Source organism: Amblyomma americanum, chromosome 4, assembly GCF_052857255.1.
Source record: "Amblyomma americanum isolate KBUSLIRL-KWMA chromosome 4, ASM5285725v1, whole genome shotgun sequence".
Lineage (NCBI taxonomy): Eukaryota > Metazoa > Arthropoda > Arachnida > Ixodida > Ixodidae > Amblyomma > Amblyomma americanum.
In genome coordinates this window covers 53,468,763-53,494,824 of record NC_135500.1, presented here as the reverse complement: position 1 = coordinate 53,494,824, position 26,062 = coordinate 53,468,763, and the positions used below count along the sequence as shown (strand labels likewise).

At 47.1% G+C, this 26,062-nt stretch overlaps 1 protein-coding gene across 2 annotated transcripts in view; it reads left to right on the top strand.

Moving 5' to 3' along the window:
* LOC144130119 (uncharacterized) overlaps positions 1 to 26,062 on the top strand; it is a 344,089-nt gene that overhangs the window by 11,217 nt on the left and 306,810 nt on the right. The window contains exon 2 of one of the 2 annotated variants that reach the window (XM_077664132.1): positions 2,536 to 2,643. The exons of the other annotated variant lie outside the window; for it this stretch is intronic. Within the exon in view, the coding sequence (XP_077520258.1) occupies positions 2,536 to 2,643 (108 nt within the window). The remainder of the gene's footprint in view (positions 1 to 2,535; positions 2,644 to 26,062) is intronic. 2 annotated transcript variants of the gene reach the window in all.

Genomic DNA, 26,062 nt, shown 5'->3' with positions numbered 1-26,062 from the left:
TGTATCTGAAATGCCACCTGTTAGTATCTCAGCCGAAGGAATATGTAGACTTATTGAAGATTTAAAGGTATCAAGTGCTCCTGGGCCCGACAACAATTCTGCGAAAATTCTTAAATGTACCAAAGTAATATCCAGTCATTGCCTGCAAATCATTTTTACGCAATCCATTTCTTGTGGCCAAATCCCGTCTGCGTGGAAGATTAGCCGAGTCGTGCCTTGCTTTAAGGCAGGTAACCGCTCTGATCCATCAAATTATCGTCCCATCTCGCTAACATGCATTGCGTGTAAACTACTTGAACATATTATTTACTCCCAAGTAGCTAATCACCTCGATAGAAATTCTTTTTTTCTTTCCAAACCAACACGGATTCCGTTCTGGCTACTCATGTGAAACTCAACTTTTCGAATTTACGACTGACCTCCACCTAAACCTTGACTCCTTGTTTCAAACAGATATTATCTACCTCGATTTTTCGAAAGCTTTCGACCGAGTTCCTCACCAGCGCCTCTTGGCTAAAATTTCCTCCCTTTTACTGCACCCGCTGATATTATCATGGATTTGCGGTTTCCTAACTAATCGTTCGCAATAACAAGGGAGCCGTAGTGCTCCCCAAACGTCTTTTCATCTTTTGACTTTGGCCAGTGACCAGCAATCTGCATCAACATGATTCCTGACCAGACGGTATGCCGTCAAACCCTCGACTACATCAACAACCATCCTTCTACCGTCACTAAAGTCACCTCTGGAGTGCCTCAGGGCTCAGTTCTTGGGCCGCTCCTGTTTCTAGTCTTTATCAATGACCTTCCTGTCGGCATTTCATCATCCATCCGTTTGTTCGCAGATGATTGCGTTCTTTACCGCTGTGTTAGCACTACGAAAAACCAGTCATTGCTGCAGGATGACCTGAACTTGATACAAAGTTGGTGCTCGACCTGGCTCATGAAACTGAACGAAACTAAATGCAAGTTTATGCACTTGTCCCGTAAACGATCTAACCTGCACTTTTCTTACACGCTAAACAGGACCGCGCTATCTGAAGTTGAATCCTACAGATACCTCGGCATAGAAATAACAAGTGATCTTAACTGGTCGAAGCACATAACATCCCTTAAATCACTAGGATTCATCAAACGATCGCTCACATTTTCTCCCCCTAAGGTTAGACTAATCGCATACGAAACTTCATCCGCACTAAACTTGGATAGGCATCGAGAATTTGGAATCCCCATCAAAAGTATTTAACACATATGTTAGAGGCCATTCAAAATCGAGCCGCTCGGTTTATAATATCAAATTATGATTCTCGGTCGAGTGTTACTAATATCAAATCCTCTGTTGGTTTACCTTCCTTGGCATCCCGTCGTAAGATAGCAAGACTCTATCTATTTCATAAACTTTATTATAATTTTCCCCAACTGCGTGAGAGCCTAATTATGCCCCCTTTAAGATCATCGCGACGTTTGTATAATTGCCGTAGTATTCAACGCATTCATGGTTCAACCAATGCGTTCAATTCCTCGTTCTTGCCAGCTGCCATAGCCGAGTGGAATGTCCTTCCAGACAGTGTTGTGAATGAAGTTAATTCCCTAAAGTTTAAACAGATGCTAATTGATTTATTACCCAAATAATTGCTGTTGAAGGCCCTTTTTCTTTCTTTTTCTTTTGTTTACTCACTTACTTGCTTGTTTTTCTTTTGAAGTGTTCACAGTTGTATCTACATGTGTTAAGTTTATGTTCCAATTTTGTTCTTTGTGACATGATTACTGTTCGCCCCCCCCCCTTATGTAATGCCCCCTGGGGCCCTTAAGGGCAAATAAAATAATGATGATGATGAAATACTAGTGGCAGTCATAGAAGCTGCTGGGAAAGCTGGACTAACGTTCAATGCAGAAAAATGCAAGTTTGGCGTCCCTGAAGTGCAGTTTCTAGGTGATATCATCACACACAGGGGCATCTCGCCAAACCCGAAACTTGTTAAAAGTTTGCTGCAGACGCCCGTGCCCAAGACCAAATCCGATGTTCAACGCATGCTCGGTGTGCTGAACTATTTTGGTAAATACGTTCCTCGCCTGTCCGAGGGAACTGCGTCACTGAGAGCGCTTATCAAACCGCATTTCGAGTACGAGTGGACTGAAAACCACATGAGGGAGTGGAAAAGTGTCGTGCAGATTCTAAGCACGACGCCCGTGCTAGCTATTTTTGATTCCCGAAAATAATGGAAGATCACTTGTGATGCTTCAAAAGACGGCATAGGTGCAGCACTGTTGCAGTGTCACAACGGCCAATGGCGGCCCGTGGCATATGCATCTCGTGTGCTAACGCAAGCTGAGCAGCGTTATGCACAAATTGAAAAAGAGGCGCTCAGCATTTCTTTTGGCTGCGATAAGTTTTATCAGTTCGTTTATGGACAAAAGATTCTCATCGAGACGGACCACAAACCTCTCTTGTCCATGCCTGCAAAAGGAATATGTGACATTCCTCCCCGTCTCCAAAGGTTCTTTTTAAAACTTCTCAAGTACGACTTTGTATTGCAGTATGTCCCGGGAAAGCACCTCATCTTGGCAGGCGCCACGGACGACGTGGAAGTACACGCAGTTGCTGTTCTGGGCTACATGGTCACGGATGCAACACGTCAAAAGCTGGTAAATGCAACAGCTCAGGACGACTACCTGCAGGCAGTCATGTCTTGCCTGTTAACTGGCGAGAGCATCGAAGGGGAACTAAAGCCATTTTCATCTGAGCTTTCAGTCGTAGATGGTATTTTGTTAAAAGGCACGAAAGTGGTCATACCAAAAAGCATGCGGCGTGATATTTTATCAAGAATTCATGCTGGGCATCTGGGACTGCAGAAATGCAGAGAAAGGGCTCGTCGTCTTGTTTTTTGGCCCGGTCTCAGCAGTGACATCACGAGTTTGATCCAGAGTTGCCCCACTTGCCGCGAATTCGCATACAAGCAACCGCAAGAACCATTGCTGATGCGCCAAGTCCCTGGATGTGCGTGGTATCGAGTTGGCGTAGATATTTTTTCTTTTGGAGGAAGTTCGTACATCGTGGCGTTTGATGCTCTTTCCAACTTCCCAGAAGTCGAGAAACTTGCGGATACTACGACAAGGACGGCAATCGCGGCACTGAGTGCTACGTTCGCGAGGTACGGCGTACCGCTTGAAGTGTGCACCGATAATAGGCCCCAGTTTGCAAGCCACGAGTTCGCAGTCTTTGCAAGAAATTTCGACTTCGCTCACATCACATCCAGTCCTCGCTACCCACAATCCAATGGACTGGCAGAGAAGGGTGTCCAGGTTGTGAAGCGTATCCCGAAAAAAAGTGAACACTCACGGGAAGACCTCTGGCTAGGTCTGCTGGCCTACCGCTGTACGCCGCTGGAAGACGGCCGGTCACCTGGGGAACTTCTTCAAGGGAGATGCCTGAGAGCTAATCTTCCAGATTTTGCTGCTGTGCCGACAACTTCGGTGCAGAAGCACCTTCAGAAAAAAAGCGGAAAGCCACTACCACCTCTGGCTAAAGGATCCATCCCCAGGATTCTGGACCATGCGCCTCGAAAAACCGGTCGCGCCATCTCGCGACAGCCGGCGGCGCGGCGGCGCGTAACTCAATGGCGACGAAAAATAAAAATTGATATTTCGTCGCGCATAACAGTTATAAATTAGCTCTCTCGCCTAGATGTTAAATGCATCTTAATGTTTCATTTAGTCGAGTTTCATCGATGTAGCTTACATATTGCGTTTGCCATGAGCAATGTTCTATGACAGCATGGAGCCTAAGGCGAGGTCGTGAAAAATACCCCACTTGACTTCACTTTATCGCTAACTACAGCCCTATTTTAACATATATCGACAAGCTCTAGCAGGTTCACGTAGGGTAATGTCCTACCTTTAAGGAACTATAAGGTATTTTACATTTCAATGGCGTAAAAGTCTTCCTGCGCTATTTCACTATTGATCATGCATCGTCAGCTTTTTCATGAAACGTGTGGCGCCCTCTCTCGGTGCGTTGGAAAGGCACATGTCCCTGCTCGCGGCCGGGCTCGAGTAGCGGAGGCGGCTCGATTCCGGCCGTGCCCTGCTACAGTGTCCCTGCTTTGGTAGGTTGCTTTGGGAGGTTGAGCCTGCCGTACGAATGCGCAGTTTTATCAAAAGTGCCCCCATCGGAGGGAGGCTATGGCCATGGGCTGCTACATAAAATGCTACAAGAAAGCGTGTGCCTTCTATGAGGTATATAGAGGAAATTATAAGAAGACTCTTTTGCTTGACAGGTACATTTTTCATTAAGCGCGTACAGTGACCACACCGGCATAGGTGATAGTGGAATTGCGTACGCAATAACAGTGCAAAGCAATGAAGCTTCTAGGTACTTTCGTTCAAGCAGTGAAATTTGTAATTCCCGGACGCTCATACTTAGAGCTCACTCACCGATACTTGTATATGGTTCTTGCGCTGTGCATTCAAAATTGTAAAATCGTGTCTTCTACATTTCAACACTCATGTTATTAGCCTCAATAGCAGAAAACTCTTCCAATCTTTTGTCGATGTGGTGCAAGTGCAGCAAGGATGCGTTGAAGTGAATGTTGCATGTGTTGCACATAAGAGGCGGCAAACCTGATGCTGCGTTTTATGCCAGTAGGTTATTTGTCCAATGTAACAATTGGTAGTGTTGTAGTTCACATTTTTGTCTAGGTTGGTAAAGTGCTTCTCACGATTCGATCGTTCGCCGTCGAGAAGGGGTTTACCATTGCTGTAATCGATGCTAGTTTCGGCAATTCTGTCAAAGATGTACGTGAAGGATGAACCGCTAACGAAGACTTCATAGAGTGGCATGCTGGGAACTATTCTGAAGAGTGTGCCATCAGTTCGGCAAGCCAGTAACTACGCCGTTACCGAGAGCAGCAATCAAGAGTCAAACTCTAGTTAAATGTTCTTGATTATAATTTAAATCTGCTAAGAAATGAACAGAAGTTATTGTCGGAAAACACGATGTTTAAAAGATTACTGGTTTTCTCCAGTACGGTGACTGGGCGCTCCACCCAACCCGTTTGTGCAATGTGCCGCTAGCGCGATTCATTAGCGACAGGACGCTACATGCTCGCGGCCCTGAATATGCAGTGAATTTACCGTGTTGCGAATATGTGCAACAATACCCATAAGCACTTTCGCACGAGTGGCGCGAACATATATTTTTTTTTTGCATAAGTTCTAACCTACCCTCGTTTTTTTTTTCTGCCGCTCTCCTATCTACTTTTCGCTATCCTCTCTCTTTGCTTTTAATTCCACCGGTTGCAGTTCCAGTGCTTGAGGGATTAGATAGCAATCGCTGGGCCGGCAACATTTTTAGCTTCCTTTTTGTATTCTCGTCAGTTGTTGTTGCCTCTGAAGCTGTTGGCAAACTACTACTTCTTGGATGTGTGACTCCCGGGGAGTTAGCGCGGCTTTTTAAGCGCACAAACCGCGGGAGTCAGAAGAGGGAGCCGTTTCCACGGAACGATCCAGCGACTTTTAAATGTGCCATGCATCTCCATGTTCCTGGTGCTGGCTCCCTTCCCCTGTCGAGCGGACGGAGAGAATTTCAAGCCGTGGAGAGAAGGGGTTGGGGGCGATGAAAGAACAACTTAAACCGCGAAGAAAAGTTCGGGGAACCTGAAATAGCTTCAAGCCATGAAGAAAAGAGCCACTGAGAGCCCGGCGATCCTTCCATTGTTATAAACCGGACCCCCCTTCCAACGCGTACACGAGCACCCGCGCGCTGATGCCGACATCTAGCACGGACGCCTCACCTAGGCTTGCTGGCGTCTCCTGCAGTACGCATGCGCAGACCGGTTTCGGCTTAAGCCCCAACTCGATGGACGCATCCTACGCGTACCGGCTGAGCGCCTACGCTCACGGGCGTACGCTGGATCCTGTCTGCGCATGCGCAAAGCGAGACGCGCGCACAGGCGCGCGCGTTGCTAGATATTTGTTCATGTCAGATATTTTCGGCCCTGGCGGCGCGCTGGCGCACGCGCCGGAAGTGGCTCGCTGGTTTGTGGCCAACGAGAGGGCACAGTTCCCGCCATATTCGGAATGAGCCTCCGTGGCGCGCCGACTGATTTTTTTTTTGACAACGAGCTGCGACAGCCCCCTGCGCAAACATGTCGTACCTAATAAGCAATGAAAAATTAATCGCTGATGTTGAGAGGCGCCGCTCGCTATGGCTTGCCAGCCACAAACACCACAAAAATAAGCTCGTTACGGCAGCGTCCTGGAAGGAGGTGGCGGCGGAAATAATGCCGGGAACACCATGTGAAGGTACGCAGGCACATTGCTCATGACGCGCACTTCATGATTGTAATGTTCTTAAGATTCCTCATGTTTCAATCACGCAGAGAACGTTCACCACATTCAGAAGCGGTGGAAATCTCTCCGCGATAAGCACTGAAATACGTGCCAGTTTGAATGAAAAGCTACTATTAAAACTGCAGTTCAGTTTATATATTACATAACTTGCCTTGCTGCTTTCAAAATCTAAAGATTTCAAGTGGAAGTCTAACTTTTGTGGCCAGTTACAATCTATGAGGTCTAGCAACAACGTGCTAGTGCGCGCACGAGCGCGAGTCAGCGACAGGCTATGGAGGTGCACACCACTTGCGACGCCCGTCGGGACGCGGCGCTCTGCGCGTACGCGTAGGATGTGCCCATCGAGTTGGGGCTTTACGCTAAGAGCGCGGACGCTGAGCGCGTACGCCCAGGAAGGGCCATTCGAGTTGGCGCCTCTAGGCCTTTTTTGGGGTGGGATGACTGTCTTTGAAGTGGCACAGGAGGCCTCCGATAATGATGTCCGGCTTGTGTGTAGTTTGCATCCCTTCCTTTCTGAGAACACTGGCCAAGGTTTCGCAGACACCCTTTACGTACTAACTGCATACGCGTTTTTGCCACCAGCGTGTCCTTAGCATAAGCATATCGAGTTGTTTTCGTTGCATCCTTTTCAGTTTTAGATGATACATCGAGTGAAGAATCTTGGGTATCCATTGCCTAGAAATGTTTTCTTTTGCTGATGATGAGTTTTAATGGCGCACTGGCAACCTCGCACCAAGCGCAATGGGTTGAAGTGTTTTCTTCAACACAATGTTAGGTGGAAGACCATTTTCCGAGCACTTCAACTCAAAGAAACCAAGCGCCAGGCTTCGAGAAAACTTCTACCCATTGGAAATCAGTGGGTACACGGCGACACTGCGAAACTAATCACCCACCGTCCTCGAGCCGCATGCTCAATGCGATGTGTCATTGCTGTTGTCGCTGATATTAAAACAAATATGCAAGAATTGGGAATCGTCTTAACCAAAACTTGCTTGAATTCCTCCCTACCCTTAGGGCACAATTTTCAGCACTGTTCCTCCCAAAAAGGCTACGGGAACAAGACGTACAACACGCAGCATCAAACGGATGAAGAACGTGAAGAGGCGGTAACGGAAAGGGCCAAGGATGATTTGAGCAGGTGCATAGGTACGGAGAAATTCTTTTTCAAGAGCTACACGGGCAGCCGGTAGCAGGGTGGTAAGAGGGAGGAAGAAAATGACAGTGGGGAGGGGTCTCCTGCTGTGCCTTTGCCTGCCTTTCTTGTTTTTTCTCCTTTTACTTTTCGTCGAATCGTGGAACGCAGTCCATGGTTGCTTTTTGGATGCGCTATGTTTCTGTTCCCTATGGTGCGAAGCACGAGCTGCACGACATAGTCGGCGCCTCTGCGAAAACGGCCCGGAAAGGTCATGGACGCACTCTTGCCTCCAGGCTGTCACAAAAAAAACTTACAACCGCTAATGTGTCAGTCCTGGCAAAGGGATTCTCCACACGCAGACAAAAATCTCCCAAAAAAGACATCAGAATTTCTGCAGAACATTCTTTACTGCCTTCCGCCAAACTAAGGAATTCCACCAGCCTTGTTAAAAGCACAGCGCATGGCACAGGTAGACAGTGCCACCAAAATCAATTTCGGACGAGTTAGCGTGGTTACGCCAGTTGCAACTAGGAGTGCTAGCACTTCGGTTTTCAGTGCTGTTTCAGTGTTCGGTTCCGTTGCGCATAGATGCAGCTGATGAAGACGACGATATCCAAAATACAGCGCAAGAGACTGGTATTTTATGACGCAGAATGTTCGGCTGCGGCGGTGTGGCAGTCGACGGCGGCAAAAAAGCGCTCCGCTGCCGCCGACGCCGGCGAATCGCCCGGAAAAACGCTCCATGCAGGCCACGCTTAAAGCAGTAACCAGCAAAACGTATGCGTTCTCGCCGCCTCGGGTTCGAAACTCACTCGCGGCCGTAAAACATTTTCGATTATTTTATTTCAGGTCAAGTAAATTTCAGAAATACAAAGAGGCCACGTCGAAATCCAAAATTGAAGCCTCAGTGCTGCAATGAAAAATGCGACCCCGTTAGCCCGCTGTTCTACCAGCTTGTGGAGGCAACGGTTGGTACCAATGCGGCCACTCGATGGAACCGCATCACCGAGTGGCCGTGGCTCTCATCTGCTCACTCACTGAAAAAGGCAGCGCGTTGGAAATGTTTTCCTTAAGCCCCAACTCGATGGGCACATCCTAGGCGTACGGCAGAGCGCCTGCGCGCCCAGCCCCGCGCCGCGACGAGCGTCGAAAAAAGGCATCTACCTCCATGCTCTTTAGTGCTGGCGCGTTCCCCTACGAGCCGACTGAAATAATTTCAAGCGTGAAGAAAGGGGATCTGGGGGGAGCTGAAAGGACCACTTAAACCGCGAAGGAAAGTTCCAGGAAACTGAAAGGGCTTCAAGCCATGAAGAAAAGAGTCCCCGAGAGCCCCCGCGGTTTTCCTAATGTTGTAAACCGGACCCCGCTTCGGATGCGCGCGCAGGCGCCCGCGGTCAGGCGCGGATATCTGACATGTACAGATATCTATGCAGCGCATGCGCAGTCACGATCCAGCGTACGCCCGTGCGCGTAGGCGCTCCGCCGGTACGCGTAGGATGTGTCCATCGAGGTGGGGCTTTAGATCCTTTACTTCGTTCCTTGTCATGCAACGTGAGTGCACTGTGTTGTTATGGCCTGTGTACTGTACGAAATAAAACCGACCATTGTGAACGCGCGAGACATTTCCGCGACCACATAATTGGTGAAAGCTTCAAAAACCACGTGTTTTTGTCTTGTGTGGCAAGAAACGAATAGAATGCAACAAACTGTCCATTTCTCCAGAGATTTTCTGGCGACGAAAAGCGTCGAGCACCGTGCATTGAGTCTCCAATGCCACCATATCAAAATTAAAAAAAAACGCAAAGTAGAGCACAAAAATCACGAGACACGGTTACCACCGCAGAACGCGAGATATCTCATTCTTTATTGCCATTTATTTTCATATTGCTTTGAGTACGCATGGCGTCACTATTCTTTTACTCGTGATGTCACTATGCTCGTAAACCTCTCAGCGGGGAAGCGTGAGCGCGTGCACTGAAAATGCGGACAACTCTTTTTTATGGAGGAAAAACGCTAAGCCGCCCGTGTGCTGTGCGATGTCAGCGCACGTTAAAGATCCCCAGGTGGTCGAAATTATTCCGGAGCCCTCCACTACGGCACCTCTTTCTTCCTTTCTTCTTTCACTTCCTCCTTTACCCCTTCCCTTAGGGCGCGGTTCAGGTGTCCGCCGATATGCGAGACAGATACTGCGCCATTTCCTTTCCCGAAACACCAACCAACCAACTCCTTTTCAAAGACAGCTGGTTCACATGATCTTTGCCTCGCGTCACTGCACCCTAGGCCAACCAAACACAAAGAACTATTGACAGGGTACTCTTGACGTGCAGCATTCATTTTCTCAGAAGTGAATGGACAACTTGCAGAATTGCTGGCTTAAAGGAAGGTTTCTTCCAACAACCCACGTTAGCAAACCGCGTTTTCACTTCCTGCTCTGCTGACTAACGGGGTTAGAATGAGGAGAGATGAGTCAGTCGTCCTCCACTGTATTCTGTTTCGAAAAGGTGAGGGGGGCTGCCTCCTATCCTGCGGGAACATGAAGCCCCGACGGTCGCCACCAGCTGTAAAAAAGAAGTTGTCGAAAGGTTACAATGATGTTTTCGATCGTTTCAGCGACGGTGGAGGCGCAAAGCGGGCTCTTCCTGAAGCGGCGAGCCGGTGATCACTCTGCGCGGCGCGTGCACTCGAAGTGGTTTGGAGCCTAAGATACGCGTCAAAAATGAGCATATTCTGTTCTTCTACAATTTGCGAACAGTCCAAATAGCAAACATGTTGTTTCTGCCAACATGTGATGTGTTCAAAAAGCAGTGATTAAGTTCATTCTGCAGGTTGGTAACGAGTTTCAGCCTAATGACCCGTCTGTTAATCAGCAACATACTCGTTGCTGATTAACACCATGTCGTCAACACCACCACGACACCATGTCGTCAACGCATTCCTGTTCGGAGTTTTGTTCATGCTGCCAACATAGCCTATTACAGCTGCATGAAAGCAGTGCAGTGCTTGAACACTTAGCTATAGTATGGTGTATATGGTAATATTTTAAGGTGGGCATTAGCAGCAAACACATTTTTCATCGAGCTTCAGTCCATTCTGGTCTAGATTAAACACGGCTTTCTGGCCACGACGTCACTGCTAAAGAGCGACATGAATGGCAAGAACTTCACAATGTACATATATTTCTCGGATATAATGCGTAAAGTGGTTGTATAATTGTGAACGCTTCTTGGCAACCGTCGTCTGCTCACTCGATCACAGCGTTTTCCCCCGCCAGTCAAAAACACATTTTCAGCGCTAACTTCGACTGTACTATAAAGCTCGAATGACCCCCTGGCTGCCGCTTCAAACAACAGCTACATTGCCTCTTCTTTTACCGCATATATGCGACCAACGTACGCTGCAGATGGACTATATATAGTCGGAAATTAGTCTGCAGTAAAGCTACGCGCACATTCAGGGCCACCGAACAGAATTCCTCCGCGAGAAAATGTAGACCACTTGTAAAACTTTTCTGTTTACCTAAACAAGCAGTCAATCAACGTCGAAATTGCAGGCTCAAGGATTTTGATGTTTCTGGCTGTTTGATGCAGTCCAACATTAAAAAGTTGATTTTGATCACTGCTGTAATATTACGCTGCGGAATGGCCATTGTTACCAAATGCTGATTTTTTTTTTTCAATGGTATCCTTATAAGGCCAGCACACAATAAATACACATACCGCATTTACGCGGGTAAGGGCCGCACTCGTGTAGGCACGAAACATAGCGTTAGACTGTCTGGGTCATTAAAGTAGTTTATTTACGCTTTCGGATAAGTGCCGAAAGAAAAAGAAAGTGAACGCGCAAAATAATTACGCTTCAAAGTGTTCATCGCACTTCACCATGCTAAGTTCGCAAGTTTCAACGACGCGGTTTTTGCGCGCGCTTCACTTGCGAACTAGCGATTCCATGCGAATATCGATAAAGATTTATTTCTAGCCTGTAAAGCAGCCAAACTCAAGCATAGGATCGTATTAATGACCAAGAATCATTTACTGCTGCTTATCTAGACTCTACGTTGTGACACCTTTGGTGTGATTTTTAAAGAAGCCGCTTTGCTTCCATAAAGACTCACGCTATGGCATCGGCGCCATCACCGCCTCGTCCGCAGTACCGTACTACCGCCGCGCCACCTCTAAGAGCTAGAATGACCGAATTCTCTTGACGAGTACCTATCTCGACCAGCTCCTCACATCCTTTCAACGTCTACTCTCTCATACAGATAAAGGGACCTCTCCAAACTCATTTTTCGTACAAGAATGCGAGATTGCCGTCTGTAAACGAGGGTTTTTGGCTGGCAAACTGTAGAGGACGCTCGATATTCTGCAAGTGTGCTCCAAGGGCCGTTTTTGGGTGCACGCGCTCAAAGTCGGCGCTCTTAACATACGACAGAACCGGTCTACGTATGCCCACTGCTGGAGACGCCGTCCAAATACATCGGCGCCAGCTCACGGGCGCTCGAGCACGTATTGGAAGCAGGGTCCGGTTAACGGCAGTCGGAGTACAGCGGCGCTCTCGGGGGAATTTTTCTTCATGGCTTGCAGCTCTTCCAGGTTCCCAGAACTTCTCTTCGCGGTTTAAGTTGTCCGTTCAGCGCCCCTCAACCTCTTTTCTTCACGCCTCGAAATTCTTTCCGTCCGCACAAAGAAGCACCAGAGTATAACACAGTTTTTTCTACCTCTTTCATTTCATTTCCCCATTCTGCCTGCTATCCTGCTATCCGCTGCCCCAGCTCAGGTGCTTCAGTATCGATGGCATATGCCGGGGCTAGCAAAAATATTTTCCTTCCTTTTCGTCATTATTTCAATAAAACCACCACTACTACTACATGCCTCTGACGCCGTTCTGTTCTCCTCAGTACTCAATCCACATGGTCTTGGCCCGCCTTCGCGGCGTGTATTGGCGCCTGAGAAATGGCTGTTGGACAGACTAAGAGAGGAGGAAAAAAGCCAGTGACTTTTGTTCTTTCAGAGCGAGAACCTTATAGGGTGTGCGAGTATCGCATTTTTGCCTGCGAACTGAATAGTTTCGAATTATTATGAATATAGGCAAAGAAAAAATACATGTTGCTGGTAGCGACTGAAATGCGCTAACAGACGGGACAGAAAAGAAGACCACATACACATGCGATGGTGTCTGTATTCCTTCCGTACCGTTGATGCTGTCCAGTCGTTTGCGTCAACATTCACCAACCAGCCCGACCTAGCCCTCTTCAGTGAACAAAATATCGACAGTCAAAAAAAGTTTTTCGCACAACAGAACAAGGAAATATGTATCAGACCATAACTTTATTTTGGTCGTTATTGTGGGGGGATTCACTCGTTTGGTTTTACGAGGTTTAACGTCCCAAAGCGACTCAGGCTATGAGGGACGTCGTAGTGGAGAGCTCCGGATATTTTCGAGCATCTGGTATTCTTTCACGTGCACTGGCATTGCACAGCACAAGGGCCTCTAGAATTTCTCCTCTATCGAAGTGCGACCAACGTGGACGTTATCGAAGCCGCGTTTTTCGGGCCAGCTGCCGAGCACCATAACCACTGAGCCACCGAGGCGGCCCCAGGGTGATTTGAATAATGGCAGCAATAAACTTTAGTTTGTATGGCAATGCTGTGAAAACAACTCGTTGGATAAAATTACTCTGTTCCGTTTAAAATTTAACCCCTCACGTTCAAATAATGCCTACATGACAAAGCTCATAAAATGCTGAGCTGCTATTATGTACTGAATCTTAAGAAAGCCCCGTAAGGTGGTGCAATATTTTCTTACTGGCGGAGTGACGTCAAATGCTGCTACCTGAACAGCACGACAAAACCCAAAAACATGCCTCTAACAAAGAAGAAAAACTTGCTGTTACAGCGCGTGCACAACCATTCCTTCGAGGCTCCCTCACGACCCCTAACTATAATTGACCACCCCGCGCCTCTGACAAAAGTGAAAAAACAAGCCTCGCAACCAATATGCCCTATTTCTTTCTCCCTCCCCTCCCAACTATCTATCACCCGTATCACCTCCGGTATTCACTCCCTCTAGCCTCTTATCTAACCATTGACTGCTGCGCCATGTGCTGTCTGTTGTTATAGCCACAGAGCGATGAAACTACTTCCAAAACGTCAGATTTAAAGGTAAAATTTATTTGAAAAGGTACTTGTTGCCTAGCTAGAGCTATTTCAATGGGAATTCTAGCATTGAAAGAGTGTCGTCCAGTCCAATCAGGCGTGACTGCGTGCAGACACGGCACATCACCCGTGTGGTGGCACGTCGCATGCGACCTTACACATAGCATGACATGTGAGGTCGATGGAGGCGAGACATTTTGTACAGCGTCAAGTCTAAGTGGGATTTCCAGGACAGACCACCACATTAGCGGTGTCTGCCGTGCATATTGCCAGCCACTCTACCGATCCCAAAGCGATTCCCTTAAAAAGTCTAAAGCAAGCGCCATTTGGCCAGGTTAAGTAAAAAGCGGGGACGCATGCCTCGCAAGCACGAAGTGCTATTTAATTACCTTAGGTTTAGACGAAGTTAAATTACTGTTTCTGTCTGAGGCAGTGTGTGAAATCTTGTAGGTTGGTTAGCTGTAAAAATGTGAATACCGAACACAGGCATAGAAGCGGTTGCGCTCGATAGAGAAAACGATAAAATAAACCTGGCTCAGCATTGTACATAGCGTTGGATTAACGAAATTCATCGAAAAAGTACTCGGGAAATGAAGAAAGCCGCCAAACTTAATGTTGACATGAAGATCGTTTCAAAAGTCAGCAAAAGATAGCAAACGTTTGGAAATTATTTTATGCTGAGCGATAATTCGAAACGCCTGGCGATGTCCACGCTACGCTGACAAAAAAAATCTACAGTGATTGTTTACATCCAATCATTGCGAAAGCACAGATTTGTGATGCATGTAGAAGACAACGATGAGCGGGCAGTGCCGCGGTACGGAGCAGATGGAAGTTGACGAAGACGACGCTCTGCAACGTACAGAGTGCGGGGCAGTTTATTACGAGGCGTGTTCGCGGGCGGCGATAGTCTCATTTGTGTACCATCACAGGGTACAACTTAGGACTTTTATGAGAGAAGCGACTTTCCACCGGACTGGTTTCCTCTTTGAGGCGGTGTCTATCTTTGCCGGCTTTTAGTTGTGTTGCCTTTTGTCAAGCTAGTGCTGTGCAGCCACCAGCTGAGTGCTTAGTAAATAATATGTACATAGCCCCTTTATATGCATACATAACCTCGGGTAGTAAGCACCATAATGGAAATAAAATGCGCCGATCGATATCCAAGTAGTCTCGCGCAGTGGCCTTTGTTCGCGTCTCCGCGGGTTCGACTCCCATTTGTGGATATTTGTGATTGCCTTTTCTGCCTCTTTTTTTCTATGCTCGGGACGGAGTGGACATACATAGGCAAGAGATAATTTTTCTAGGCTCTCAACCTCCGGATTAGTGCTTGCGCACTTATAGCTGCCGATGGAATAATTTTAGACAGCCCGAAGGACAGCTCAAAGAAAGCATTTGTAGAAATTCGCGTACCGGGCATGGCTACGACTTGAGGTGAGAACGTATCTATAGCATGAATGATTAGAGCTGCATTGATAGAGCATGCTGCTAGCGGTGGTGAAAAGGAAGAAGCGGATGGTTTGAGCGGCCATCGCCCCTCACGCTCTCCTAACAACGTACCTTAATTCCCTGATCGTTATGAACGATAGATATATATGCTGTATTCCTAGTTGTAACGAGGCTAGGTGTAACGAGGCTTGTTGTAAATCTAGTTTTGACGAGGCTGAAAACGAAGCAAGCGAAGTTAGTTTCTTTTCGAGCTGAACGATTCGCGGATGAGTTGTCGTCACGTATGATGCTATCGAAATGAACTGCTGACGTAGCGGTGACATTTTTCTTATTTTAAAGTTCTATAATTTACCTATTACTGAGCGTAGTTCATTAGGACGTGGTTGCATCTTAGCCCTGACAACCTGAATGTGTTCAGCGGAAAAAGGGAAAAACAAATTATTACAGCTTTCAGTATATTTGAGTTTCTTGCAGGAATGCTTCGACTCAGAGAGTCAAGGAAAACTATGTTATCACGACGTGAATTTTATTTGATCAAGAGCCGACTAAAATTACCTGTTGCAGTTGAAATGATTCCATCTGTAAGAGTGAAAACTCGGAGCGGGTGGTAGGCCCTTGGGGAAGAATTACATCTCCAGTTAGCATCAGCAAGCAAGCCATTTAAATATATTGAAATAGTTCATAGTAACCGTTTTGATCACAGGTGGGTACTGGGAAGGAAACCAATAAAAGAAAGCGTTTTTCGCTTCTTTCAGATTTAGTTGGAATGTACGCGTATACTAAACCGTAAGCACCGACCAGAAAGACATGTAACCAGTAACGTTTTTTGGTTCTTACGTTTTCCGCTTCGGTTCTATTTTATGCATTATTTGGGCTTGGTATTTGTTAATGCGCGTTTCTCTTAGTTTTATGGCACGGCTGTGCCTTGAAGCTTCTACTTTATCACCGCGCTTTTCTTTGGCGCGCCGGGCATATTCCCGGGCGTTTGCTAGGAGCATGCTTTGTTTGAGTCGTTTATTGTTCGTAACTATTTCTTTTTGTCTTCTTAATGCTGCATATTCACAGGCTAAGTGTACTTAGCTGTGACGGTTACGGGTCTTCTCATGTGTGCATAACTTTAACCGAAAGTTTGTCTTTATGTTGATTTGTATCTGCTGAGCTGTTGATTTTCTGTTAATCGTCCATGACTCCCATGATTTTTATGGAAAAGCCTAATGTCTATACGGCACTCTTGTAATAAAAGGAAGTTGGTGCTGCATGTGTGTGGTGTAGTCTTCGCTGCAGCATGTCTCTCCACGATGGCGATGCTGTAGGACTGGAAGATATATTTCCAGCATGTGTAGAATTATTTGGTGATCCTAAACATCTTCACAAAAACAGCGCGTACGAAAGAGCGGATGGCAAGGGCACGCTGCATGCTATGATCCCGTCAATATAGTTGTTTGAAAATACACAGACATACTATCGGTTAGCAAAAGACAAAAGCCAACGCAAATTTGGCTGCGGCACAATGAAAGACATTTAAAACTAAAAAAACCTCTCATTTACGGCAAACGTTATCACGACTGCGGCTTTCAAAACCACTGAAGGATTTCTGTCCTAGGACAGGCTTAGTTAGGCTTTTTTCTGGGCGCTGTACAAAGTGACACTGAAAGGCACGCACTAACGGTGCTACTGCTCCCTAGTCAAAGGTGATTCGGCCAAGTCCGGGAAATCAGCTTCGAAGGCGCAGCAAAGGTGTCTGCATTGGTGGAAGGGGTGGGTGGACAATTTTCAATTCTCAGAAAATAAGAATGGTTTAGCCGGGGCGAACACATGTGCATGTGCATGGAAGAAATACACGCCAGAAGTGGAAACGTTTTGCATTCCATACGTGAAAGGCGTGAGCGAGACGCTGGCACGCATTCTCGGTAAAGAAAGAAGGGTGCTAACAACGCACAGTCTATTGAGTGGCTTTACGACTACCACCATCGGACGCCTTTCCCCCCCCCCCCCCCCAAACGGCCGTCACCCAAAAGAAAGGGCCCAAGGGGTTGTATACCAAATGTCCTGCTCGGTCTTCCCGGAATCGTACATAGGGGAAACGAAGAACTTCGCCGAAATAATGAGGCAACACAAAGCGGACGTCCGACAAATGAACCGTGACCGCAGCGCTGCGGCCGAACACTGCGAGGCATGCGACCACCGAATGGACGTTGACGGCACTAATGTACTGGAAACCGAAGCTAACCCGCACAGGAGGCTTCTACTTGAATCGTGGCACATCCAACAGACAGGGAAGAATGTTAATCGCTCCCTGGGGACACTTCCCGCTTCTTACATCCATGGTTTGCAGCCACTGACCCGGATGTCTTCAACACGAGGGCTTAAAAAGCCGAGGTTCGAACCATCCGAGGGTTTGTCGACAGCCCGGCGCCGAGATGCGGCGATTTCCCTGTTAATCCCCGTCAGCAGGAAGCGTGCATGGCGAGGCAAGCGGGCGTAGACCGGCGAAGGCAAAGACCGAGCCAGAGGAAAGGAGCCAAGACGTTTTCCCGAAACCGCCCGCCCCCCTTCGCCCGTCTAAGGAAACCACCGCAGTGATAGCGTAGCATAGCGCATGGTCAGCGCGGACGCGGCAAGCAGACGCCGCGTCTAAGCCGCGACGGCGTCGAAGTCAGAGGATGGGGCATACCAACGGGTCCCGAGAAGCGGGCCTGCTTAACGAAACGCTGAAGCGTGTTCAGAGGCAGCAACGACAGGCTGGCGCCTCTTTCCAGATTTTGCGGGGACGCCTGTCAACAGTCGTCCCGAAGACGAGTAGTCTACTACTTGCAGCGGTAGCGATCGGTTGAATATCGGTAATTGGCGTAAAGCTGGGAGCCGCATGGGAATGTTTTGATGTATTTTCATATGTTTCTCTTTTTCCTTTTTAAGGGAGAGAGCTTGAGTAATACTGTGGAAGAATGGGGCGTGGCACGTAAACCTGTTGGCCCAAGCATTTCGAGGGTTCATTCCCGGAATTACATTTTCTTATAGCAATTTAGATGTGCTGTGTATTTCAGGGAGAGGGTTTGAACCTTGCCGAAATTGGAGGGCGTGCCATGAAGTTTGTAAACCAATGATGGGTTAGTTTGCTGTTGATTGGGCGATGCAAGAGGTGGGCCGCGTTTCTAGGTCTTTAAAACCAGGGTCCGGAGCCATGGGGGATCGTTCTGAGCTAGATTTAGATCCCTTGCATCTTCGGCGGTGCCAATGAAGGAAGATTTTCCCTTAGCCAGTTCCATGTAACCGCCATCGTCCCCCATACACCTTGCCCTCGTCTCCCGCATCCTTTAAGCTCCTCAGGACCTGGCTGTCTCGCTACTGTCTGTCATCAGCTGCATCTGGTTAGCCAGTTCCCTGCGTCCATTGACTTTCTTCTGCTGAAGTTTTGATGTACCACCTGGTCGAGAGAGTCATTGCCAAAACGGTAAGTAACAACCTTCCCAAGCCATTTCTTTAAGCACCTCGGTCCATGTTACGTTTTGTGTTTGTTTGCATGTCCTGATTACACAATTCAGGGCGGTCTGTAGAGCTTGTTGGTAACTTTTTTTTTAATTCCTACAGCATGACAAGCGTAGAGCTTACATGCGTGTGCAATCACTGTGGATTTGGTTTGTGTGGAAGGATTGTCACGGAAATTCAGTGTGGGGTCATCGTTTCGATTAAAGAAGATAAGAGGCTTAGGCAGAATTCGACACAACCACTAGGTTGCGAACCAAACGCGCTCGAGGCCACAAGCACGCTTTGGTGTTTTGGGGAAAGGAAATGGCGCAGTAACTGTCTCGCATATCGGCGGACACCCGAACCGCGCCGTAAGGGGAGGGATAAAGGGGGGAGTGAAAGAAGAAAGGAAGAAAGAGGTGCCGTAGTGGAGGGCTCCGGAATAATTTCGACCACCTGGGGATCTTTAACGTGCGCTGACATCGCACAGCACACGGGCGCCTTAGCGTATTTCCTCCATAAAAACGCAGCCGCCGCGGTCGGGTTCGAACCCGGGAACTCCGGCTCAGTAGTCGAGCGCCCTAACCACTTAGCCACCGAGGCTGGTAATGATCTGGGAACAAGAACAAACAAAGGACGCGTCTTCGTTTGGAGCTATCCACGAGGGCCACGATTAAACATTAATTCTTTCGCATTCCATGATTTCACAAGCAGTCTTCAGTGTCCTCGAAATTTCTTCGTTTTTTTTTCTGACATATAACTGCGAATTTGTAAAGATAATACTTGTACATAGTTCCTGACCACTCTCCCTCCTATAGTTTATGGCTATAGTTATTTTATTTCTCTAATCTGCCTGATATCCCTTTATTTGCGCTGCCGCAGCTCAGGTGCTCGCAGCAGGAAAAATCTTTCCCTTCTTTTCTTTTTATTATTTCGATAAAATCACCGCTACTACTACTACATAGAATTGCCACCCATCACAGTTAGCATTCAACATTGCACATGCGACACGTCACACGCCGCCGCGGTGGCTGAGTGGTTATGGCGCTCGGCTGCTGGCCCGAAAGATGCGGGTTCGATCCCGGCCTCGGCGGTCGAATTTCGATGCAGGTGAAATTCGAGAGCCCCGTGTACTATGCGTTGTCGATGCGTGTTAAAGAACCCCAGGTGGTCGAAATTTCCCAAGCCCTTCACTACGGCGTCTCTCATAGCCTGAGTCGGTTTGGGGCGTTAAACCCTCATAAAACAACGACCATAAAAAATGTACACAACGACCGGTCGTTCATGTTTATAGCATGCAAACAGCTTAAGGCCCTTGCTTACATGGTGCTAATTGCGGTTTACGTAGTGCTCTCATATTTTATTAGGTAAAATTACAACATTTGGCCAGAAAAAAGCAGTACAGGGAGACGTCGGAGCAAATGTATAATTATTCCAAAGGATATGCAAGGCACTGCAGATAATTTAGCGAAGCTTAAAGAGATAACATGCAAAGGTCCGAATAATGCAGAAATACAGCAGGCGCCTTCTGTTGGACATAATATTTCTGAAGTACGTAATTAACAAGTAGCGGTATCTCTCTTGTTATTCATAACTTTAGCTCAACATTTTCAACATAAATGTAGACCAAGTGAGGACTTTATTTACTAATGTACGCATGCCAGTGTTACCGGATACGTTGTCATTCACAAGTAGACATGATGGAAAGCATGCAAGGCGAGCGAATTACAGAGGAATCGCTCGTGGGCGATGTAAAACGGTATAGCATACCTACTGACAGAGGAGTGAAGCGGCAAGATTTGACACATAAAAAAAAAAACCTGCAGCTGGTTCGCTTTCCCATCTCGAGGAATAAAAATAAGCGCACAACAATATGTTTGGATAGAACAGATGACAACCTAAACCTTGCAAGTGCAGAATATTTGCAGCGCGCGCATTTGTTTCTTCAAGCTTTCCTTAGCATTAGCTGAGCGACTCTGAATACCAGGTGTTACCTGGAAGACGTTTCAAAAATATGCGTTTTGGCTTTAAAATATGGCTTTTACGGCACAGTATTACCAGTGTGAATTGTTTCCGGTGAATCGTTTTTACTATTCAGCTGGTTAACTAGATTTTAATAATTAACTTTTAACAATATCAGTTAGGCGCTTAGTCGTAATTTTAGATTTGTAGCCGGTAGGTAAGTAATAGCCATATAAGTTTTTAGAATTTCCAAAACATGGTTACCTTTGGCCATATGGATCGACAAAATTTGGCTGTTTCGACTAGTTACGCGCACTGGAAAGGTTTCTTTGCTTGCATGCTTTCGAAAGCGCATGTATTTTGGCGCTAACTGGTTCTTGAAAATTGGCTTTTGAGGAGAGGAAATGACACAGTAACTGTCCCGCCTATCTCGGCGGGCACCTGAATTGCACCGTAAGGGAAGAGATGAAGGAGGGAGTTAAAGAAGAAAGGAACAAATAGGTGCCGTTGTGGAGGGCTCCAGAATAATTTCGACCAACTAGGGATCTTCAAAGTGCAGTGATATTGCACAGCGCATGGGTGCCTTTTGCGTTTCGCCTCCATAGCAGCGCAGCCGCTGCGGTTGAGTGCCAACCCGGGTACTCCGGCTCAGCAGATGAGCACCTTAACCACTGAGCCATCGCATGATGTAGCCAAATTTTGTCGAGCCACTGCGATGAGGGTAATCGCGTTTTCGAAATTCTAAAAACTGATACGGATATTAGTAACCTACCTCTAACTGCAACTAGGCGCCTAACTAATAGTTAAAAGTTAATATCAGAATTAGTAAACCAGCTTCCTCCCGGTTTACTGCCTGTTAACTACTGGGTAACTACCGGTTAGCTACAGTTTTCGGGCACTGGTATACTATGCCGCAAAATCCATATTTTAAAAGCGAAAGCTTTTCCTGCTTTCGTCGGAGCGATTTCGCCGTCACCTCACGTTTGATCTTGAACGTCCTTGCTGCGCCGCTGCCATAGCAACCCAGCAAGTGACTTGGCCGCGCCGCCAAGCCTAGTCTTCGCCGTCTCTGCGCAGAGGCTCCACAGCCGTGCAGCGGCTGCTGCCTGACCACGTTATCTAGCCGAGTATCAGCTGGATAAAAAAATATTAGCTGTTGCTCAACTACTGCTGAACCTTGTTAGAGAGCGAGAGCTGTGATGTATCGTGCAAGCAGACGCGGCTTAGCGTCTGTAGCGTTGAGTGCGTTCCGCACACTGGATGAGCAGTGCGCCCAACCTGCCACCCTGGCAGGTGGCATTTGAATTAATGGCTGATCGCGAGAGGTTGGTCAGGCTGCGGCCTATTGCTGCAGTGCCGCGTGTCTGCCACAACGTTGTCAGCGCTAATGCATGCAGCTCACATCTTTCTCTCACCACCATCACGTACCTCAAAGCGCTATTGAGGCGCCCACTTACACAGGTGGCCAGTTATATGCGCCCTTCCTTTCCACAAAATCACCAAGAAAGTTGTCAACGCCAACACCAATGAACACAATGAACGCCGACGACTTTCGCTTTGTTAGCTGAGCTAATCCGAGAAAGCTTAATTTTGATGATGAGTTAGTCTTCTCTGTAACACCTGGTATGTGTTACTGCTGTTATCTGTATAAGAGAGCCCAGAAAAATTCAAACTTTTTTCTTTTGCATTTGTTTATTGATGTTTGAAAAAATGTCAGCTTGCATATAAATAAGCTGCGAGGAATGTAAACTTAAGAGGTGTCTTGATCACGTTTTCTTTAGGTTTTTAGGTTTTCATTGACTAAAATGTGTTAGAGAAATTGGTAAAATTGCACAGTAGGAGGCCCCAAAGCGCGGCAGTCAGGGAGACTTCTATAACAAAATGTCTCCGCAATTGGTATACCGCCAGTTTTCACTCGGACTCACAAAAGGGACGACGAAAGGCGCGAGTGGACTACCTGCGCCGCACACACCGACAGGCACGAAATGCTGTATACGTCGACGCAGCCATGTACCCCAATTCCACGAACGCGGTGGCGGTAGTTTTGGACACCAACTTCAAGGAAATCGCCAGCGCCTCTCTACACAACTGCTCTCCCACAGTAGCAGAAACGGCCGCAATCGGTCTCGCCATCCAACACGGCGATACCACGCGAAACGGACTAAAAATCGTTACAGACTCCCAGTCGGCGTGTCGGCTCTTCCTCACTGGCAGACTTCCACACTCCATCGCTCCCATTCTGACTACCCCACATGTTAAAAATTCCACATGCAAGCACCAAATCACTTGGGCTCCTGGGCACGAGGGGCTCGAGGGAAACGAGGCCGCGGACAGTCTAGCTCGAGATACACCAACCGAGCGACTAACCTCCCCGACGTCACCCCTCTTCCCTCTATGTACGGCGAACGCCTCCTCCTTCTCCGAACGCAAAGGCAAGTCTATCCCCCACCACACTCGAAGCTAACGGCGGCAGAAGCGAGGGGCTGGCGACAACTACAGACGAACACCTTCCCAAACCTACACAAATACCATATCATGTTTCCCGATTGATACGACGGAATCTGCCCCTGGTGTGGCGGAATTCCAACAACATACTATGTAACATGGGGCTGCTCCGGTAGCAAGCCCCCCGAACTAGACAAACATCAATCCGAGGAACAGTGGGAGTCTGCTCTGCTCAGCTCCGATTTGGTGACCCAGCGTAGCCTGATATCCCAAGCAAGAGCAACTGCGGTGGACATTGGGGTCCTGAAATAAGGACTCCACCCAAAATCTGTTTTTTCCCGCCTCTTTATCCTACCTTTCTATGAATAAATGTTTTCTACTACTACTACTACTACCGCCAGTTTTGAACACTCGACTTCCAAACTTAGTGATGATGCCAGAGACAAAGCATTTTTCATAAATATATTTTTTCGCGCTAAGCGGGCAGCCTGAGTCCAGTAAGGTAGATAACGCGGTCAAGATTTTGAGCAAACCCTTCAATCCCCAGTAACTTAAGTCCTCTAAGGCACTCATTTCGTCCCAAATGGATATGTTAACATTTGCATAAATTACCATTCAAGTTCATTGGCTCTTCATTTCGTAGTGACATATCTTTCCTTTGTCTTTTCTTTGGTTCACTTGTGCTTCGTTTTGTCGTTCCTCGGCGTGTGTGAGTTTTCTTGCGCTAAATGTTTCACCATGCCATCTTTTTTTTACAGAGCAAGGGATACCTTATAAAATGGAAAGGATATTCCAAGTGGCATTGCTCCGTTGAACCAAGAAAAAATCTGAACGGCGCCTGTCTCCGGGAATTTAAGCACCCAAGCAAGCCATCGCCACAACGACTGGAAGCTGCTGCTGAGGAATTAATTTACGCTGTGCAAAAGAAACTTTCCAACAGCCGTCGATCCAGCGGGCTTGTCAAGGTAAACATAGACCTGGACATCTTTAGATGGGTTTTCAGTAGGAAAGGAAGGCCGCTCGAAAGGGGTTGGATTGTTTGCAATGAGTCAGACTTTTCAAAGCTGAATCTTCCCTTTGGGTGGCATACTCGAGAAACGAAACTTGGCAGTGTAGTGGCAATTGAGTTCCCAGTGCGTGTGAAGGCTGCTGTGACACGACAGAAAGCTTGCAAGCTCTTTCCAAACGGCTATCCTGTGGAAAGTCTGCAAATGTTCCTTGTGTCGAAGGTTGTTGCTTGCAGAACCTAACCCACAGATATAGTGAGCCTTCCACCTTTCACATATATGTTGCCTGCAAACGTTTTGGAACTTTGTTTTTTTTTTTCGATATAGTATTCATTCTTGCATTTCATTTTGTGTTGTTTAGAATTTCTTAAAAATGAGTTCGGGAGCTTTGCGCTTAGAGATTTCTGAATGTGCAATTTCATTTACATTGACAAATAAGACAGTTCTGGAAATCTTTAGCAACAAAACGGTTTTGGAGAAATCTTATTTTGAGACAATAACACCTTTTATTCTACTTGGCATGTCCATCCCAGAGAGTTTAAAGGATGCAGTAGAGACAAGATTTAGAAGCCTCTGCTCCTCGGTAGATACTCAGCACAGAAAAATTAATGGCCGAGCAAAAGAGGGTTTCCTTAAAAAAGAGCGCCATGTAAAAATTCCCTTCGATAAGGAAAGTTCTGTTCAAAATTCAAATAACAGTATCAAGGACATCATTATTAAAGCTTTACAAGAAGAAGTGAAGCGAATGGAGGGTGTATCAGAACGGTCTCTTTCTGAACTGCGTAAGTCCATTCAGGATATTGAGGCAAAATGCCTTCAGCTGCAAAAAGAAAACAAAAGCCTGTCATCACAGGCAAAAAACTGCCGCTTGCTCAACAACTGCGGAAAAAGGGTCGGGGAAGGTTCGAAAAGCACCGATAGAAGAAAGCTGCATTCTGTAGGCAGCGTGATAGTTCAAGGGCTAGAAGAAATTTTGGAAAGCTATGGCTTGGGCTTATGCCAGTTGGTTGTAGAAGGCCTTCGAGGGCTACTGCACAAAATTACTTTTTCTGACATTGACGGAATCTCCGTGGAGCGAGGAATCAAAAAAGAATACCGCAGTAATGGTAAAACTGACTATCAGGATCTTTCTTCCCCCGATAAGAAAAGCGTCCGTGCAATCACCGCGCTCTTAGACAACCGCTTTGTAAGCAATGTTTTTTGGGAAAAAATGTCTTCAGCTGTCCCTAATTTACCCTCGCTCCATGTCAGCAATTCATACAGGCAAAAACTAGACGAAAGCACTGCTGTGTTTAAAACCCTAGGAGAAGCAGCTGGCGCTCAGGTGTATTTTGTGCACGAACTTGAAACTGCCGTTGCGGAGTACGCAGTGAATAGAGGTATGACAGGAGAACAGCACAGGTCGCAGCCAATTTTGGTCAAAATAGAAGGAGATGGCTGTGTAGTCAGCACACGAACAAGCTGGACAACTCTATCTTTTCTCCTGATTGACAGCAGCCGGAGGCTGCAGAGCCATACCTTACATCGCCTGCTCGCAGTCGTCGAAGTATCTGAAAACTATTTTCAGATTAGAGAAAGTTTGAAGGATTTGATAGACGAAGTTAACAGTGTTGTGAAAAGGGGCAGTGTCAGCTTGGAAGGACAGGAAGTTCCCGTCATAGTCTGTCTGGGCTCAGATCTAAAATTCTTGCTCATGGTTCAAGGATTGCAGTCAGCGTCTTCTAGGCACCCATGTCCTTTCTGTCTTATTAATTTAAAGGAACGAAGCAGAGCTGGGGCAAACACAGAGGAGTGTAATAAGCCGCCTCTTCTGCGCACTCTAAAAAACATGAGGGAGGACGGCATTGTTGAAGAATTCGGAATGATAGTCGTTCCCCTATTCAACATTGAACCTGCATTTGTGGTTCCAGACATTTTACACATGCGCATTAGAGTCGTTAATCGCCTGGTTGATGGATTGATTGTCGAAGCAATGGACAAAGACAACCGCGATAAAGTTACGGACTTAAACACCAAGAGCACTCACGTGGAAGCAATTGTGCAGGCAATTAATAGCTGTGGTGTAAAATTTGAACTGTGGCAGAACGAAAGAAAAGGAAAAA